We start from the raw sequence: 21,116 nt of genomic DNA, 5'->3' as shown, positions 1-21,116 counted from the left end.
TGCAGCATTATGGGTATCATTTTGGGAAAATGTTGCAAAATTATTTGCAGGGACATTTAGCATTAGCAAAATGAATGAACAGTTAGAAATGAAACTATGGAATATGTGTAACATTAAGAATTTTGGCAAAGGACATGCAAAATGTGTTTGATAATTCTCTTGTGCTCTAAAAATGTTATCTAATTTGTGGAATTTTGGGTATACTTTCATAATGTTTGCAGAATTATGGGACACGTTTCGTCCAACATATGCGGAATTATGGGTCCAAATTTTTTAGCCAAAATTGCACGCCCCTATCCAAAATAAGGCTTACACCCCCCTCCCGAGCACTGGTGTCTAAACACTGATCCTTTCCTGACCCATTCGACGAAACTGCAAACAGAAAAATTCAGCAAAAAACGAAATTTTTCAATGGAAACTTTTACTTGAGCTTCATTAGGACTTATGATGAAAATTTCTTGGATAACGCGCAAATACCCCAGAGCTTTCCTTTCCATATTGAGGTACTACGATTGCTCTTTGAACGATTTCTTCATAATTTTCCTTTAAACCATCACTTAAAGCAGGACGAAACTAAACAAAAAAAACAAACATTGCAGCTTGATTCTTTATTAAATAATAATCCAGGAAATGTAAACATAGAAAGGAGCAACAAACGTTGAATAAATACTGTTAATGTACCAAAAATTCTAACTCCAAGCAAAAACCTTTAAATTATATATTAAGTGTTGAACAATACAGCATTGCAGAAGACATCTGTTTGTGTGTTTAAACCCTAAACTGTTTTATAGGTTTCTCACGACAGGGAGGGTCATCACAGGCTACTTGGATAACTATCTCATTTATCATTGAGATTATACCAAACCCAATCGGCGAAATAGATAAACGTAATCAAACAGCTTAGAATGTCTAGACACTAAGCTTATTTCCCCTTTCTAGTTACACAAAAACAGATGACTGCTTCCGAATAAACAAACCATTTTAGAATCTATTATGATGAATTTTAAAAACAAATGGTACTATTACAAGTCAAAATTTTGGCTGCATGTGCTTTCAAGGAGAAACCCAACATAAACTATTTATCTTAATCTACTGTGATGGAAGTTTGTAGGAAGAATCGTCGAGTCATTTCCGGGGAATGCTCTTAAATTCACTTTTTGATTGTTAATAACCCTTTAAAAGCTACGGAGGTCAAAATTTGAATACGAGGCCAACATACAAATGAGGTACAAATCTAAAATCCTGAGCATAATTTGAAATCTGCATGTCATTAGATTCGCATATAAAAATGACACTGCAATGCGACTGACAACTGCAGTTCAAAGTATACGGTTTGGAATTTTAATTGGTGAAACTTTGTCCCTCATAAAGTACGGCCTTTTTACTCCTCGTTGTAATAAATCTGTGAACGAATTTATTTTTGTAGACGTGCTAGTCACCATTTTCCAATAAGTTAAATACATAAGATAAAATACTACCAGAGTATCAAATAAACACTTTAAATTTAAAAACATCAACATAAAAAAGGCGAGCACTAAGTAAGCTTTAATTCTGAGTCGAAAATGATTTAGTTATCAAACTGATTATGTATTTTTTTATTCTAAGAATTTTCAGGTTGACCACTGTGGCAAGTAGAATCATTATGCTAATTATGCTAAGTTATGCTAAGGAGAAGCACAATGGCGGATGCTGCATAGCGTTGTGAAGTTGACTTCAAGGACTAAATTAATAAAATTTTTTGAGGGAACAGAGAGAAGCACAGACTTTGCGAAAAGAAGACAAGGTCTTCAAAATGCCTTCAAAAGTGTTCAACGGGAAAGTCCTAGCCCACTAACCCATGTAATGAATTTCCACGCGAAGGTGCATCTTCTCTATTGCTACAGTGCTCATAGCAATTTGTCGGTTTGCCTAGCGCTACATACATTTCATATCCAATAAGCACTCCTTTATTATATATTAAGTCACTATCACGCCACTGAAGTTACTTTCTCTTTTTTTCTGTTGTCAAAGCCAGAATCAATAACTACAGACCATTCATGAGGTTTCTTTCCATACTGCAACGAAAAGAAAAGGATTGTGATGAAGCAAAACTAAGTAATATATTTGCTTGTTAATACCTCAAACCTTGGAAACAAACGAACGGTTGACAAAAACAGATTAAACACATGACGTGAAGCACCCTACTCCCCCCCCCACTTTCCCTTACATACCATTCAAATGCTAAAAAAGAAACACAGATAAAGTGACGGTAGATCGTCGAGGAGTTTCACTTGAGATCCTGAATCATATCCTTTGTTGGCAATGAAGGTTGAGAGCTTGCAGCTGGAGAGTAAAATATTTATCAAACTTTGATGACTTTTTTAAATTTTAAAGGCACATTAAAATGAATTCCTTTTACTTCACAGCGAGTCCTTTTTACTTAATTTGTAAAAAAGGAATTGAGAAACAGATCCTCACTTGAATTTGAGTAAGTTCTTCATAAATCTTCTTGGCCAAATTAGGACCATTTTCCATTGTTGGAAGGTGAATGAACTATGAAAAAACAAAATTGTCATGGTACTCAGGTCACTATGAAAAGGTATATTGTACTTATTTCTAATAAATTATAAACATTACAAGCGAATGACAAACGAAGGGAAGGATGGAAATGAAAAAAAGTTGACGCAAGATCGCACACATTCAGTGTTAAAAGAAACTAAATTCAGTTTCTTATATTTTTCTTGATTTTTGCATTAGAAGTTTTCAAAGGTTTCTTAAAACCAAGAAATAATAATAATAATAATAATAATAATTCATTTATTTACAGTAGGCGTTCTTTACAGTAGGAGCTAAACGATAAGCTAATTAAAGCCTACTATTAATAGGAATAAAAATGATAATATTATACAGTGATATAAAAGCTATTTAAAGAAATAAATTAAAATACCTAGGATTTAATTAGACAAATAGTTGAAAATATTAATGTTAGACAATTCATGTCAAGAACACGACCTGTGCTACAAAGGTTCTACATAGCCTGCAGCTGCAATTATCCTTCGATTGTTTGATCTTTACTTTAAAGGTATGAAGAGTATTTAGGTTTTTCAAGTTTTCTGGTAGATTGTTCCAAAGCTTGCATCCTAAATAGGACAAGTTTTCGCTTCCATGAGTGATGGTTCGAGTTTTTGGGATTTCATTAATCTACTGTTTCTAAGCTGGCAGTGGCTGCTCTTTTGTATGAATATTTCATTCATAAAGCTTGGATTGGGTTTATGTACAGTTTTGTAGATCTCAACCATTAGTAGTTGAAGGTTTCTTTTGTGTATGGAGACACAGTTGTTTTCAATCAGGAGAGTATCAAAATCTGACACATTGTTTTTGCATGCGATACGCAGTGCCTTTTCATGTATATGGTTTATCTTATTATTTAGGCTTTTGTCACAGAATATCCATAAAAGTGGGAAAGAGCTAAATTGGGATAGAATAAGTGCCCTCATTGTTTGCTTGAGTTGTTCTGTGCTTAAGTAGCATGAAATGCGGGAGAGGGCGTGCAATTTTTGACTAGCCTTTTTACACAGTGTTTTTATGTGTGGCTTAAATGAGAGTTTTTTGTCAATAGTTACACAAAGTAGTTTTTCCTCGCTGCTTTCGTTGATTAGGTTGTTGTCTATTTGTATGGCTAAGTCATTACTTTGATCGCCAAAGGTCATGAAGTGGCATTTGTCCCCATTTAACTTCATACAGTTGTCTTTAAACCATTCTGCAACTGTTGAGGAATTTTTCTCTAATTTTTCAACTACATGTGAGGGGTTAAAGTCGCTCGCATAGAGGGTTGTGTCATCTGCATAGTTGCATATTTCTATGTCTGGTACAAACATGAGCAGATCGTTAATGTAAATATTAAATAAGAGAGGCCCTAAAACTGACCCTTGTGGAACACCCTTGTCGATTTCTCTCCACTCACTGAAGGACCCATTTACCTTCACTCTTTGTTTCCTCTTGTCTAGATAGCTATGAATGAACAATAAGGCTTTTCTGCTGAATCCATATACATTAAGCTTTGCTATCAGAAGTTCGTGGTTTAAGCAATCAAAGGCCTTTGATAGGTCCATAAAGACAGCCCCGACACATTCTCCGGCGTCCAGACTAATCTTACATTTTTCAGTGAAGCGCACTAGGGCATGTTGTGCACTATAGTTTTCTCGAAATCCACAAAGCAAAGGGTTAAGGAAGCCTAGTGAAAACGGTTTCATCTGAGATTCCATTAGTCTTTCGTATGGGCTACATTCAAGAAACAAAAATCATAAACAAAGATAACATCAAAATTGACCACCTTATCGGTCGCGAAGAGTTTGTTTTTCTATCATGAATGTAAATAAACAGCCTGATTGTCGAAAAGAATCCTTTTTAGCCCATCTTTAAAAATGAAATTTGAAGGATCTTGTTAGAAATGAGGATGATAGCACCTTGATTTCTTACTTTTGGTCATTTTAGCGATTAGATGTTATCTTATTAAACTTAAGTGGTGTAATGGATGAATTAAACACTTGAATTGAACAAGAATGCAACAATCGGAATAAAGATATGAAGAAACCCACAAATAAAACTGCTTATCTCCAACAATACGACAGGTTTACCTCAAGATTATTCAGAAAAGATAACTTATCTCTTATCAAAAATGATACTTCTGACAACAAAAATTTCTTTTCGCATATTTCAAAGTGGGAGGGGGGAAGGGAGAGACAAGAAAGCCGCAATGCGTTTGACCTACGAGCTGTTTAGATCCATCAACGGAAACAGAGTGGGAAAGCACTAACATAACGTGACTTTAACAAGTCGACTATCGTTAGTAACGAAAAGCCTGTATGTAATTAAGCAGGTGATCATATAGATGTTTGCGTTCCATAGACATTGCAAACAAGATCATGCTAATTGTTATACTAACCTCATCGTTATATAAGACTTTGTCAACTGGACATACAACACAAGCAGTTCCTGCGCCAAAAACTTCTTTCACCTTGAAATTTCGAAATAATTTCAAATCATTTGTGAGAATGCATCAGCTACAAGATACTCCCTTCCATTAAAAGGGGAGGGGGCAGCTAACCCACTGTTATTTTAAATACAATTAACTTCTGTCATTCTTTTTCTAGCATGGGATGGGTATTTATTTATAAAAATTAGAAAAAAATGGAAATCACAAAATAAAGAGTAAAAGATTATCAATAGGAAGAGCCAATCTAGGTGAACGATGTTGTAAAAATAAATCAAATCATATGTTATGCATGTTGATAAAGCAGCGATAAATAAGAAAGTTGATCTTTTCACATAATCACGAAGGGTTAATTTTTCTCTCTGCAGCTAGCTGAATTTGTTGCCTTACATCGTTTTGATGTTGTGAATAAAACACAGATTCCCTTGTAATCCTATACCGTGTTTATAAAGAGGACTGAGATAAAATTACTGTTGTGAGGGCTTTGGTATAAAAAGAACATACCCGTCCTTCTTTGGTTCCTTTGATTAATTCTTGCATCGTAAATGACCTCTCTGTTACTTTGAATTGGTCCTGTAATAAAATATTAATATCGAGTTCAATAATGAGCTCAATAACGAAGGAAAAAAGACAAAAAATCACATGAGTAATTCAAGCTGCCGTCTACGTTTTTTCAGCTATAAGGGGCTGCTCAATAATCACGTCACGATAAAATTGCTTTCTTTGAACCACCAACTCCCCAACTCCACATTCCGCCACGTTTGTTCATAAAAGCCCCTTGCGTTACATCGCGCTCAGCAGAAACACCCACCCTCTTCCCAATGAAGAGCTAAAGTTTAGGATAAAAAGCTAAAGGGATAGGGGAACAAGAAAAGAAAGCTAATTCCTCTATCATATGTTTTTTTCAACTGCAATAGGTACCAAAAAAACAAAAAAACATGATGCTATACATACAAGGATGTTTCAAAAAAGCCTTGTGTGTATAACTTAATGTCGACGTGTCAACAGCAACAACATGTCGTTATTGTCAGTTGCTTGTCAAAACTGGTTTTATATCATCCAAGACCGGGGTTCCACTTTCATGAAAAATTTCCGGAATATCACTTTCCTCGTCATCAAAGACAACCTCTTCTTAATCACACAAGATACTTTATTGATTTTTTTTACCCTGACGCCACGGACTGGAATCAAGTACCACCTGCACCCCTAATTTACCATCACGAAGAATCACGGAAAGCGTGTAGAGTGACCTACCCCCAAAGCGTGACGGGGGTAGGTCACTCTATGCTCTGTTACATTATTGCTCAACCCCCTAAGCTCTGTTACAGTATTTGCGTACATATTGGTCTTTTGATTAGCAATTATAGAATCCGGTGTGGGCTAATCGCGTGGTGGACAAAATGCTTATCCAGTATATCGTACCAGCATGCTTTAAACACACTTAAGCATTTTGTTTTAAATAGACTGCACACAAATCCAATACAACAATTATATACAGTAGCATCCGTATAAAATACATAAATTTTACATTGCAACTATTAAGATATCCTGATCGTACAAGTCATAATAGTTTATTTTGTAGCATTTTGCGCAAAAGGAGATGGTCCTTAGAGAGCTGGAGGCTTAAAATGATTAATAATAATGAATAAACAATAATCAATTAATGAAGACAAGATGCTTACCCATTGTCTAGTTAATTCGAGAACTGATTTGCGTGTTACACCAGGTAATATCAGACCGTTCAAAGGAGGGGTGATCAGCTCTTCCTCTGAAAATAAAAAATTGGATTTTTAAGAGCTTGTTTGCATTTTAAAATTGCTTTATTGAGAGCAAATGGTTAATTATATGAAAGTAAGTAAATAGTAAATGAACTTGCAGATCGGAAATATCTAAGCGCGTGGCTATCATGCCGAAGATCGGAAGAAAAGCCATGGCTTTTCAAGATATAAAAACACTGTTTAAATATCAAGCTTTAGAAATAAAGGTAAGCTACAATGCAACGAAGCCTGATTATCAATAAGTCAACTTACCACCATTTTCGTTAGTCCAATACATGAAAATATTCATTGTACCAACTTCTGTTACCTAAAAACAGTGGAAATGGTGAAAAAGGGCGAAAAAGACAGTGGACAAAAAAAACTTACCCTGCCTGCCAGAGCCTAAGAAATTGGAAAGGGATCTCCATTTTCCTCCCGATTTCTCGGACACTGGTACAAAGGGTAAGGAAATCTACTGAATTACAGACCAGCTAGAACGCATATAAATATACTAAAATGCGTGCGGTGCAATATGATGCTATAATAACGATCAATATTAGTATATTTTTCCAGCTAGAACGCCTGCCTAAAGCCTTGGTACACTTCGCTGAAAATCTTTGAATAGTTTATATTTCATTCCCCTATCCCCCCTCCGAAATATTCTATAAATTATAAATTGGATTTTAATCCTGTTGCCTTTATAAATTGGATTTTATTCAGATAGCTATTGGGTATTATTCCACTCTACCACCAACATTGCGGGAAACACTTAAGTTTTTCAAAACAGTATTTTAGCTACAGAGGGGCTTCAAGAACTTATTGCAGGCATTGTAGATATATTTCAAGAGGAGACGCTTGATACAGGAGCCTCCAGTGCAACGCAGATTGTAATAATACTGATGTTGACAACGATGATAACAACAAAATCCTAAACACAACAAGAAAACTGAAACACACTTCATCCTTGTACAGCCAAAGACATTGCGAGCATCCCTTTTTCTGCGCAAGCTGCTGAGCAAAAATTGTCGGTCCATAATTTCTAAGGAAACAATAATATAGGGTCACAATATGGACATTGAATTGAAAAGCATTTGTGTGAATATTCAGTCATTCGTAAGATTTGCAATACTGGCCACATCTATACTCTATACTGGCCACATCTTATTTTAATACATTAATGTAGAAGGCATCAAACGAATCTACAATTTATGCTATTCATTGGCCATTTGTCTAATTAATTTTAAGGTAATCAGATTGACCTAAGATTCACAAGATTGATCGAGAAGTTATTCGATTTCTCCGATTAATCTGACGATCGTCAGATTGAACTAAGATTCATTACACTGACCTACTAATGCAGTTGATTAGCCATTTCAGACCATTAAAAAGGGTGTCTCGTGGCAAGACAAAATCCATCTAGCAAAAGCAGTCAACAAAAAAATATTGTAAACAAGATATCACGATTTGCAACTTTTTCATTACCCCCCAGCCTTGCACTCGCCAATACCTCCAGGCCAGGCTCGAACAAAACTCGGATCAGCAAGCAAGGAAATGGGATTGAAAGTTCCAGATGCAAAGTAGGGTCCAACAGGCCCAGTAATGACGAATAGGCAGGCGCGTGCAGGGGGCTTCACACCAAGAGTTGCCTGAAACGAAAGCTTTCAGTTATGGCAAGTAATCATTTAACGCATCAAAGAAGATATGGACAGTAATCCTTGCATCACTAAAGGCTTGCTAAAACACAGTTTTCATTACAAAATAAACAGAAAAGAACAACACTAAGCACCTATGGAGCACAAATTTAATATAAATAGGCTTAGAGTAGGAGAGGAGGTGAGTCATGGACATGGACGTGGGGACCCGAGGCACGTACAACACCCCAATCTTTTAGAAACATAGGACTGCCGTTAAGAGCTGGGCCCCTTTTTCGCCAACATATCCCCCCCCCAATTCAATAATTTTGCCTATGTTCTTAGTCTTAGTTTTCTAGAATAATTTCTGGATAACAATGAAGATTTGTAAAAATTTTATTCTTCACCACCTGATGACACTGTCTTTTGCAATAAAGGACATTACTCTGATCAGAGTGTTTACGATGGCGACTTGAGGTGTAAATTTCTAGCACAAAACAATAACATCAACTAAAGGATACATCGGAAAAGCAGTTACCTCTGTGCTAATTAAAGTCGGTCTTATGTAAAGCGAGCACTTTTGAGAGTGGGGTATCCAATCTTGATCCAATTTAATGAGTTCAGAAATACACTTCAGCAATTCGTCCTTGTCAAAGCCCTAGAAAAAACAAAAAGAGAAAGGCTCTATCAGACAAATCTTTGGTAAACTTATCTTTTAAAGAAGTCTTTCAATCTAAAGGTAAACTTGCACGTCTTTGTGTGTTTATATATCGGTGAAAGACCTTAGCAATATCTTACAATACACAAGTAAATTCATACAACAGCGGCTAGCAATTCAGAAACGAAGAATGCTTTGAGTCATTTTTTCTCTAAATATTCCTGCAAAACAACTTTAAACAAGGTTTTTTTTGAGATAAAAAAGAAGTTCATATTTCTTCAAAGAAAGAAGCTTATATAAAACGTGACTTTTAGACGCTCCGCAAGAATTTACACTTGAATCTTTTCTATTCAATACCTTAACTTCAATCCATCTTTGTGAAAAAATATAAATTGCAACTTCTTTTTAAAAATTTATAGCTTCGAGCTAAGACGGCACACATCTAATGTCAATCGATTTTGTCAAGATGGAACAAATCAGGATCTCAAGAAAACACTCAGCATTGATGTCATGTAGCCATTGACATCCAAAACCAAAAGAGAAAACATAACAAAGAAGCAGAAACAGGGCAAAAGGTCATGCAAAAATGTCGAATTATGATATAATAACCCATCAGGATATGATTAAACCTCTACTGTACTAAAAAGGAGCTAAAACTAGGTTAGGTCAGATGTAGATTAGATTCGATTATTATCTAAGGTTAGATTATCTAAGATTAGATTATCTAAGATTAGATTATCTTACAGGATCAAAGAATAAACTTTGAACAAAGAATAAACTTACAGGCAAACTCAAACGTATACTTGACTTGAGGAATCTAGACATGTTTTCCATCGGACGAAAGAGCCGTATCTCTCCTTCATCTCCTTTGTAAGCCTTCATGCCTTCAAAAACCTGACAATGTAAATACCTTGGTTGAAATCAGGATGAAAAAAGAGAGAAAACACAGATATAAGAATAAGAAAGTGAATGTTAACAAACGTTTGACATACGGGTAAGAACGACCCAGGATAAGCAGCGGAGGTGTGAATTTGAAGTGAACCAACAGGTTGGACCATGAAAGCACTCGCACTGAAATTTGTATAAGATAGGTAATTTACAAAAGGAGACCATTCTTGAAAATCAGTGATGTCGTAAAAAGGGTCTTTTTGGATATAGTTTTAGCTCTAGCTTTTTCTCAAACCAAAAATACGGAGAACCTTTTCGAATGGGAAATCCATGGTCCTAAATTTTAGTAAATTATTATATTGGCTAGAGGGGAATTAGTGGCTAGGGGGAAATAGAGGCTACAGGGAAACAGAGGCTAGGAGGTACAGCAATGATATCTTATTCTGCCTGAAGACAAATGTTTCATTTAAAGACCTTAAACATGAAAAGGCCCTATTTATTAGTTAGAAGCCTGGCTTCCACCGGTTGAAATGTTCAATGCTTCAATGCACTCTTTTGAACCTCTAGATAATCCGTACCTCTAAGCCATAGTGTAAGACTGACGCGCTTGGAGGTATTGATAACGGGCCATATGGGGTAATCTGTGGCTTTTCCCATCCTTCTCCAACTGACCAATTTATAATCAGCATATGATCAGACATAGTTTTACCAAAAACCAAATCGGCTTCTCGTGGCTTTATTTTCGGGCTCGTGGTTTTTTCAATAGTCAGATCACCAGCCTGCAAAACAACACATATTTGAATAAACAAAGTAGAAATGAACAGCAGAATAGAATTTAAAACTACATGCGAAAGCAGAGGTTTTTTCAAGTCAGTATTCAAATCCCTTCTCAGTTAGTATTCATGCCAATTCTCCAAAAATCATTGTTCATTAATTTCTTTGTAGATTCTAAAGTATATAAATATTTTATCGCCATTGCGGTTTTTATAAGATTCACTAAGCCTGGCAATGAGATTATCAGCTAAGAATATCGAGAACCTTGGTGAAATTTTGAAATGGAACAAAAAAGTTAAATTTTTGGAGAAGTTAACAAACCCATAGCACTGACGGGATTATAACAGTTAGACCACGTGACAACAAGGGTCACCGTGAAGAGCAAAATTCGGTGTTGTGCGTCTGACTTTGGCTTTTCAATCCACTTTGAGTTGGTACTTAATTGTATCACAATATTGATATAGGCGTTTTCACAAAACTGACTACAGAAAAGTGGTCCAAAGCATGGAGTCACATAGTGGACAAAATGAGAAATAATAGATGGTACCGTGATACGTGGATCGTACCGTCAGATACCCGTGGATCGTCCAGTTACGTCACGGCACGGTTTGATAAACTTTCGATTTGACGTTTCGATCTATGGCATCATCGCACGATCATAACATGATTGGTAATGTGTCGTTTTGATTCGTAGACCGTCCCGTCAAATCAACAATCATCTATTAATGACAATGGGGCATCACCTAATGACAAAAAGCCTGCATGGTTTGAATTACTCACGCAAGGAAAATACGCTAAAATATCGGATGCGTTTGTGGAGATGGAGAAAGATAAAAAAGAGCACTGCAATTAGAATTGCAAATACATTACGGTCAGCCTTACAAGGCATCGAAGAAGGCATCCAAGGAGACTAAAGGTATATTCAAAGTGGTCAATTCGCTCCTAATTTCCACCATCGTCGATTGAAGGTTGTCAGATTGGGTCTGTGAGACAAACTTTCTGTTAATTCCTACAGTCTTTGGTTTTACTTCTTTTCATGTAGTAATGTCTTCTTGAAGTGGTCTGCGCAAGCACCGCGCACCAGTATAGTGGGCAGAGATGGGTGTGACCGAACATTTTTAAGCCACGCCCTTTAGAACGCCGAAAAACACCCCTTTATTTGCTTCTTTCAACTCATTTCTTCAAGTAGTCCGATTCAGAGAATGCTCTAAAATGTTTCCTTTTTTTCACAGCTATTCTTAAATTTTGAGTAACTTTCCAAAGATCCGCTAGAGTAAACTTTCTAAAACATTTCTAACCTATAATTGCAAAAAAGTGGGGGGGGGCTATAGCCCCTGCTAGTCCAATGGCTACGCGGTGCCTGGTTATAGCCCCTGCTAGTCCAATGGCTACGCGGTGCCTGGTTATAGCCCCTGCTAGTCCAATGGCTACGCGGTGCCTGGTTATAGCCCCTGCTAGTCCAATGGCTACGCGGTGCCTGGTTATAGCCCCTGCTAGTCCAATGGCTACGCGGTGCCTGGTTATAGCCCCTGCTAGTCCAATGGCTACGCGGTGCCTGGTTATAGCCCCTGCTAGTCCAATGGCTACGCGGTGCCTGGTTATAGCCCCTGCTAGTCCAATGGCTACGCGGTGCCTGGTTATAGCCCCTGCTAGTCCAATGGCTACGCGGTGCCTGGTTATAGCCCCTGCTAGTCCAATGGCTACGCGGTGCCTGGTTATAGCCCCTGCTAGTCCAATGGCTACGCGGTGCCTGGTTATAGCCCCTGCTAGTCCAATGGCTACGCGGTGCCTGGTTATAGCCCCTGCTAGTCCAATGGCTACGCGGTGCCTGGTTATAGCCCCTGCTAGTCCAATGGCTACGCGGTGCCTGGTTATAGCCCCTGCTAGTCCAATGGCTACGCGGTGCCTGGTTATAGCCCCTGCTAGTCCAATGGCTACGCGGTGCCTGGTTATAGCCCCTGCTAGTCCAATGGCTACGCGGTGCCTGGTTATAGCCCCTGCTAGTCCAATGGTTACGCGGTGCCTGGTTATAGCCCCTGCTAGTCCAATGGCTACGCGGTGCCTGGTTATAGCCCCTGCTAGTCCAATGGTTACGCGGTGCCTGGTTCTGCGGATCCATCTTGTTACATGCATGCTGTCCGATGAACAAGTTGAAAAGGCCATTTGGAAAAATTCATCGATTGTGATGTGTACTGGTAAGATATATGTCAATTTAACTTACTACTGTCAAGAGCGAGTTTAAATAGCCATAAAGAATACATTCCATCACTAATCAGAAGGTAAAAAGATGTGCTCTGTCTAGCGAGCTCGATGCAGAGAGGAGGTGATGAAGATTTTTACAGCCTTTATGAAGATGATGAAGATACTCAATTTAACAGTGCTTTCACTTGAAAGGGTTTATAATTTTTTTCGGAAAGTTTGGTCGATTGGAAGGAAAGGGGAAGGAATTATAAATTACAAAGAATCAAGAAGGATTTTCTAAGAAATTGCAATGAAATTTCTGTCAGTAAGCGGGCCGTTTACAAAGGAAGAAATCAAGCTTTATGCAAATTGTGACCGGTAAAATGACTTGGCGAAGTCAATGGTACATAAAGCTGTGTTTTTAAAATCTGGCTGACATATGGCAACTTGAGCACAGGCCCTGTCCCCGACAAATCACTGTAATTTTGTCTCTGTTCTAAATTTGATGAACCATGCCAAAATAGCAGAAATCTGTAGCAAACTTTATATCATTTATTGGCCAAAGCTCTCACAATTTGTAACATATCTATCTGATATTGCATATTCAGAGATAATTCGTGGTGTTCTATCCTGAAATGTGGTACAAAATTAAAAGTTCAAAAGATGTTTTTATGGCGTCACACTTAAAAACTCTATTGTTACTACTCGCCAATTCTATACGCTTCGGAAGTTTCGAAAAGTTTCGGGACTCAATAAGGGAAAGTTTCGGAACTCAACAAGGGAAAGTTTCGAAACAAGGGAAGTTTTTAAACTAGATAAAAGAAAATAACTTAAGTGTTCAAGGCAACGCCAGGAACAATTTCTTGAGTAAGTTGAAAGCGAAAATGACGGGTGAAGAACTATCATCCATATAAATCTAACAATAGAGAAATCGGAAGAATTTACATCCATTTTGGAAGAAATTTTAAGCAAATAGAAGGATGTTTTCGGAAAACTGATCGAGCAAAAAGTGGAAGCTCTGCAGATTTAACACAGTAAATAACTCGGTTCAAAGCCATTCTGTCACCTTATTAGTTTTCTTGTGGTTTGTTTCAAAACAAACGAATAATTCTAAAACAGGCGTGCGATAAACGCACTTCCCAGTGTGGGGAGGCGTGTACCAACGCGCGGGAGTGCGAAGGCCTGCATTCAAACCTGCAGAAAAAATTGCTTTTCCTTCCAGAATTTGTTAGAAGGTCTTTTGACTTTCAGATTTTGCATCACATACACAAGTGTGTTAAGGTTGATGCTCTTATTTCACATCATATAACGTTTTCTGTGGCAGAAATAGTGATCTGGCTATGGGGAGGGGGGAGGGAGGAAGGGGGGGGGGAATCAAATTAAAAAATCTAGGCCAAGCCCTTTGTACTATCAGGAAATGCTTTTTTACCAACAGGGAACACCAATTTCGCCAATTCTGAAAGCTCATTACTGACATTTTGTTACATAAAGTTCATAAAAAAATCTATTCAGAGGTCTTTTGTTGAAAACTTACATTTATCTGCCCTGAAAGCATCCGTGCCAGTATTCCATGCTTCTGCAAGCCTGAGACAATTTTCTAGAAAGGCAAAAATCCTGGTAATGATAAAGGTGCTTATAAAAAATAAAAACAATTTGGCAATTATCTTAGGGCTGTAGCACTTTTCCCTACATCAACTTCTAACAGCCCAATTAGCGAAGTATACAATAGCTAGGTAATTAAGGCTATGTTCACACTGCTCTGTACTTGTTTTTTTGGTTTTGTTTGATGAAAAGGCAGTCTGTTCACACTGATTTGTTTGAAAATGAACACCGTTTGAATATGGTAAGTATTCACACTGCTCCAACAAAAACACTGTCAGTGGCCTCATTTTTCAACAGAGGTTTTGATGAATCCTCATCAAATTAGACTTTCCCAAAGTCTATTTTATGTTAAAGGGCCACTCCAGCCCAAAAATTTTTTCTGAGATTTTTGCATAAATTGGTAGTTAGTCGAGAAAAAGAAGCTATCGTGAAATTTTTTTTCGAAAAGCTTAACTCGTTTTCCAGATATAGACGCTCAAAGTTGAGAATCACCGTAAAAATACGACAAAATTTTTTTCGGAAAAAGTACCTTGTGACGTATGAAGGGACCATTGTTTCAACATTCGGCGCTATTGTTATACGTTCGCACTGAAATTCGCACGACTCGGTAGAGGCTCGGAAGAGGCGATTCATGTCGGAATCTCGGTTGTCGTTTTATTTATTTTCCTTCATTGCGATTGATGTTCAGCGGAGGCTTCCAGCCAACATGGACTAGTAATTCGACAAATCAAAGATGGAAGCTTCAACCTGAACGCATACCCTCATCTTGGCAACGCAGCAAACTTTTTAATATGGAATGCTTCACGAATTTTCAGATGTGAATGGATTTCTGACCGAAGGCATTTCTTATCGTCGTGTCATCTCAGGAATTTCCAGGGAGCTGAATAATAATTGATGTCTCACCGCATTAGAAGAAGAACCCCATTCACAAAATGGAAAATTTCCCGTAAGTCACAATTCATCCTTATTATCATTTTACTATGTTGAATGTTAGGCGAAACTGCAGGGTGTAGAGGTTTGGAGGGGGTTTGGGGATGGTGTGACACGCACCCCCTAAGCAACGCAATTTGCCGGGCTTTAAGAAAAACTTCGTACTCTAAATACAAGTTTTCTAACAGTCTTGTGAACTGTCCCCCAAATAGTCAGAAATGTGGTAATATGAAAAGTACAACAGGGCCTCTCAAGCAAAATGTCACATAAAATAGTACCAAAAGTAGAAGTTTGCTACTTTTTTGTACCAATAAGGGGGCCTGAGCCTCCTAGCACTACATCCCTGCCAATGATCTGTGCACTACACCTTTGCCCGAGGTATAGATGTGTAAAATTTCTCAGGGTTTGTCTGATGTTTCCCTGAACCCTTTTTCTTCATGTTCTACCATGTTCTGCCTTCAATTTTGGAGTTCTGCCTATTTCATCATAGAATTGATGCACAATTTCAAAATTTTGCCAGATCAATATCCATGGCAAAAGATCTACTACCCCAAAGAAAAAACATGGAATTTACAACCTTGGTTTTGGAAAAAAGATGTGTCATATCCTCATTCTAATGTTTTAAAGGCAGAATTGTTTATATTTGTTAAAATTACCTTTGCTATTCTAGCATTGATTCATATAAGCATGGCCTATATCATTTAAATTCATCTTTGTATTACTTCAAGTTAATATCCTTAGATGCTATTTGCTATAGTAACAGTGGTTGCCCTTTCACCCCTAAATTTCTCTTTGATCCTTTTAAATATCTATACTCTGAATGCCCCTGAGTGTCCAAGTTTCTTTGATCATTTTATGTTTTAATATGACTCAAAAGTAAATTTCACTGGTATGTTAGTATTTATCCCTGTCAACCTTATTATTCTAGGCATAAAAAAGGTAACAAACTCTTTTATGGATCAGCAGAAAGGATCTTGCAAAAAAATGCTAGATGAAGGTTGGAGATTACATGCATTCTGTTATCTGGCTACTGGCTTTGTGGGAGTGATAACTTGCCCCTCTCTTCCATGCAAGAGTTACCACAAAGACCTCAACACATTATTCTGTTTTTGTATTAACATTTTTACAAAGGAGACTATTTTTAAAATTATCAAAATTTTATATATAATTTGGTAATATCTATATAATGTTTGCAAATCCACTGCTATCAACATATAGGTATTTTCTAGAAATTTTGCAATAGATTATTGTTTCATGATACTTTTATAAGAACATTTCTCATGTGCAATAGAAATTACAAATTTCTAGATAGTTCACTGGCCTGATTGTTTAGATATTTGAATATATAATTCAATGTAGCCAAGTATTTAAATACATCAAACATGTATTTATTATTCATAAATATAGCAGGTTGAAATTCTGACAGCTTAAAGGAGCTGACAAGGCCCCTGTAATAGCTTAAAGGTTAAATACAAAAATTATATTTACACAAGTATATTGAAAAAGTTGAATTATTAATATAATCTCAAATCCCTTTCTTGTTTGTATAAAAACAAATTTATAATTTTTGAAAAAGTTGTTTGACTCATGACTAATGGTAGGTTTTTAGTTTTGTCTTGAAAGTTTGTATACTTTCTTGTCCATGCCCTCGATTGTCCTGGTTTATTTCTAATAAGTCATAGTCATGTTGATATGAAGCTCTTCATCCTAATGAATATGTTGTATCAATTCATACAGCTTTCATTCCCGGTATACTGGTTTTGTTTTGGTCTTTCCTCTCGAATTAATTGCGCGATGGTTTTTTAGCTGTTGCACTAAAGGAAGAGCTGATGAAAAAGCGCGAATCTTCTTTTTAAAATCAGGGAACTGGCCTGCCAATATAAATTGCTTCAAAAGCAACATTCCACGAAAGTCTGTCAACATCCTCATGTCTCTGTCTCGCTGGCCTACTTTGACAATTTGACTTCTCTGTCAGAAAGATTCGTGCGATAAAAAACTTCCATATTCGATCAGAATATCAAGACTGATGAGCGATACTTCTCTCTTTATATCGATTCCAGATAAAAGTCTGGCCTACTAACAAACATGCCGCTGCTAGGCCCTGTCTGCCATTTCGCTAGGTTCTCGTTGACCCTTTGGACAGCCGATGATACTTGCCGCGAATTTACCGAGGCCGAAAATGCCTGTGACGTCAATCCGAAGATCTCCGATAACACGGTTGAAAAACAATTCAACTCAATGGCCATTTTACAAACGCTAATAACTACAAAACGGTTAGAGATATGAAAAAAATAATAACAGATTCGTTTTCAGGAGGTCTGATTACATCGTGTTGTGAAATAAAAATTTTGGGCTGGAGTGGCCCTTTAAATCTGTAAGGCATCCGCAGTTTAGATAAGCCCTTGCAGTAGTACGAATGCCATATGCCCTCGCAGCAGTATGAATGCCATATGCCCTCGCAGCAGTATGAATGCCATATGCCCTTGCAGCAGTATGGATGCCTTGTGGATTTAACATAAAATAGACTTTGAGAAAGTCTATCATTAAATAGGCACCAGAACGAATAAAAGTAAATGAGATTAAATTGTGAAAAATTTCAGTAACAGTCATCCATCCATTGTGAATTCTTTATTTTCAGGTGTTTGAGATTTGCCATTTCATAAAGCACATAGGTTGTTGCTAGCGTAAGACTATTTTGAGCATAGAAAATTGAGCAAGTTAAATACGCTCCATATTCAAAAGTATCTGTACTCATTTGCCTTTTCAAATGACTTGGTTTTCAAAGCAGAGCAGAGTGAATGCAGGGCAAAAACATAGAGGTCTGACTTGACTGAGCAGTGTGAACAGGTCCCTTAGAGCCAGGTCTTCTGATATTTAAATAACTTCTTGACAATTCAAGGCAATTTTGATTGACCCAGCCCTTAAACAGTAATTTATGTGCACTCAAGGATAGATTCTCAATAAATCCACAGAAAGATGGATTGAAATATCATCTTAAATCTAAAAGAAGACAATAACAGTGAAACACGCATGTCAGATCTCCACAGAACATAGAGTATGATTTGTGTAGAAAGGAAAATTTCAAATAAAGCACAGCTGAAGAATATAGTATAGAATGCATATTTCATCAGACGTAAAATACTAATCAAACGTCTGCTCAGGGTCTAAAAGAGTCAGTTAATGTTTTCTGATGCAAATAAGCAAGCCAAAACCTTAATCTTTATTGTAGACTGCACAGGTGGTCCTAAAATTTAGAGTGCTCTCTCTAGCAAGAATTTCTGTCGAAGATATGAAATATATGACCTATGCCAATCCAACTTTTGTGAGTTTCTAAAAATTCATTTCACCGTGTTCATTGGTAGTAAGGACTTAGAAATGTCTTGGAGAAAAGCCTATATGTTAAGAAGAGAACAAACAAGCATTCAGCTTTGACCCAACATCCAAATAGGTTGAGGTTTAGCAACTTGAGATCAAATATATAGCCAAGAGGTTCATCTAGTTCAACCTTGTGGATGTCTTTTGGTAATGTAACCTGGGAGAACAGAAACAGAATTGCAGTTCACAATACGGTAGACATTTAGAAAGGCCTTGTAAGTACCACCAAATTAAACTTGGGTAGAATTAGATGTCATTGACGAAATTAGGTATAAGAAAATTAAACTCACAAATTCATTGAAAATAACAAAAAACATGCATTCTATCTATAAAAGATTGTTTTTAAATTTTAAAGAATAAACTATCTACTTTCTACTTAAAACCAACTGTTTCAAGGTTAAGCTTGACTTAGCTAGTATTTTGATAATGAAATTTCAATTAAAACACAATATCAGTTCATTCATTGCCAAAACAAATGATTAAAAGTAACTGAAATGTTGACCAATCATCCAGAAACCACGGTTTTTCTCTATTTATACATTAAAATTAGATCCACTAAACGGTTAAAGACAATTTAATAAGAAAATTACTCACAAGGAAAACAGTGTTTTGGAATGTGGAACAGTTTAAAAACTATCAAATTGACTCGAAATGCGAAAAAACTTTTGTTTCAGAGACGCTTTCTGATGATTCTTTCCGTCATCCAAACAAAAAAAACCATTCATTTCTGTAACTGTAGCAATGGGCACACTACAGAAAGAATGCATCTAAGAAAAGTTGGTTTGTTACTAACGATATTTATCATCGTTCATCTAAAATTTAAGAAACTTTTAAAAGACTTACGTAGTCAGTTTTTATAGAAAATAACAAAGTTTGATTACTGTGAAACCTTCAAAGTTTCTTACTAAAAAATGGTGCATTGAAGAAACTTGCAATGTAGCACCCTACAAGTAAAAATGCACCATACTGTGTGGCACAGGTGGCATAAATTTTTCGGAGACGTATGCCAGTGAACAGCGTCACACTATTTTCATTGATAGTATCTTTTGGCAAATGCAACGTTTATACTGAAATAAAAAGTGTTACCCTCTTTCAAGTTGTTAGCAATAAGATATGCCTTAAATATTCAAAATAACGTTATTTCGAAGAGCATAACTTTATTTTCTTCTATCATAGATCAACTGTGCATTTATGTAGAAACGGGGCCTAAAAGACACGGATTCAAAAATTATATTGATAATTGAATCTGAGAAAAACTCTTTAAGACTTGGTAAAACATTTACCTTTGTTAATCTTCCGCATCTTTGAATATTTTGCATCTTTGCCTTCTTCTAACTTTTTTCAAATAGCAGAAACAACACTGTTTCACTTCTCCGTCTGTCGACGACTATTTCTGTTGAGCAATTGAGAAGTCTGTTTGTCATGGTCTTCAGGTAGATAGCGTCCGGAGTCTCTCAGCACCGAATTGAAATTTTATTCAAATTAATCATTCAAAATAATAATTTTTGAAACAGAAATTCATTTCCGTCAAATAAGGCTTAATGATATCATTATGTGGCTGTTTGAATGCGCTATTCGACCGAAAATATTTATTTGAAGGAAGATTCTTAAAGTTTTTTTGCAACCGCAGATCAATTTAAAAAAGTGTGCCTTAACCCTTTCTGAGAAACCGCAGATCTTGCGAATTTCCCTGCTCTGATGATTGCAAGCTTCAAACACTTTTTCGAAGATATATATCTCACGCGACAAAAAAATGCAATTGCCTATCGAAAACAGCGTGCTTTGACTCGAGGAATAATGCCTTGGTGATTATCTTTTGAAATTTCGGCAACGTGATTATGAATTTCTTTTGCCACAAGTTGTCATCATAGAGTTTGGCTGCATGCACATGTAAAATAGGCAGCCACTGTAGCGGAAGTTATAGGGTTGTTGGAGCCAGGGGCGTAGTACAGCACCACTGGTAGATGCGGACTATCGCCCCGGTCCCAGTTCGATTTTACTCAGAAAACTTATAATTCGAAAATACATAGAATATTTTGGCAATTGAAATCATAGAGAAAAGGCCATTCAAACAAGAAGCCCACAGCGCCTGCTCAACAGCTCAAAAAACCCAAATTATGCTAGAACAGATTTTCAAAACCATAAATATATTTACAGGGGTGTTGTCCTAAACGTTAGGAGGGGGCTGTCTGCAGTAGGCAACTTCTAGAATGACCAAATCCAATATATTTATACTTGTGTCGATTCTCTGTCGTGTATTTGAATCATTCAAACTATTCACGGATTCAAAAGACCGATTAAAATCGCTCATTCAACACAGTTCGTCGAAGCAAACAAAAGCTCATTTG

The 21,116-nt window shown here is 36.8% G+C and overlaps 1 protein-coding gene across 1 annotated transcript; it reads right to left on the bottom strand.

The window, feature by feature from the left end:
* Positions 1 to 593: 593 nt before the first annotated feature.
* On the bottom strand, positions 594 to 20,209 carry LOC135695416 (branched-chain-amino-acid aminotransferase, cytosolic). The gene is made up of 13 exons (XM_065214503.2): positions 20,052 to 20,209; positions 14,396 to 14,458; positions 10,485 to 10,685; positions 9,802 to 9,912; positions 8,899 to 9,018; positions 8,212 to 8,375; positions 7,687 to 7,768; positions 7,003 to 7,057; positions 6,655 to 6,740; positions 5,477 to 5,545; positions 4,925 to 4,996; positions 2,458 to 2,532; positions 594 to 2,054 (listed from the first exon to the last, which is right to left on the bottom strand). Exons 1-13 carry the CDS (start codon positions 20,085 to 20,087, stop codon positions 1,968 to 1,970), a joined length of 1,221 nt encoding a protein of 406 aa, XP_065070575.1. The 5' UTR covers positions 20,088 to 20,209; the 3' UTR covers positions 594 to 1,967.
* Positions 20,210 to 21,116: the final 907 nt, after the last annotated feature.

Source organism: Rhopilema esculentum, chromosome 2 (assembly GCF_057945365.1).
Source record: "Rhopilema esculentum isolate cy_ngs chromosome 2, ASM5794536v1, whole genome shotgun sequence".
Taxonomy (NCBI): Eukaryota; Metazoa; Cnidaria; class Scyphozoa; order Rhizostomeae; family Rhizostomatidae; genus Rhopilema; species Rhopilema esculentum.
The sequence above is the reverse complement of the archived record's forward strand: the minus strand, read 5'-3'. Positions and strand labels throughout refer to the sequence as shown.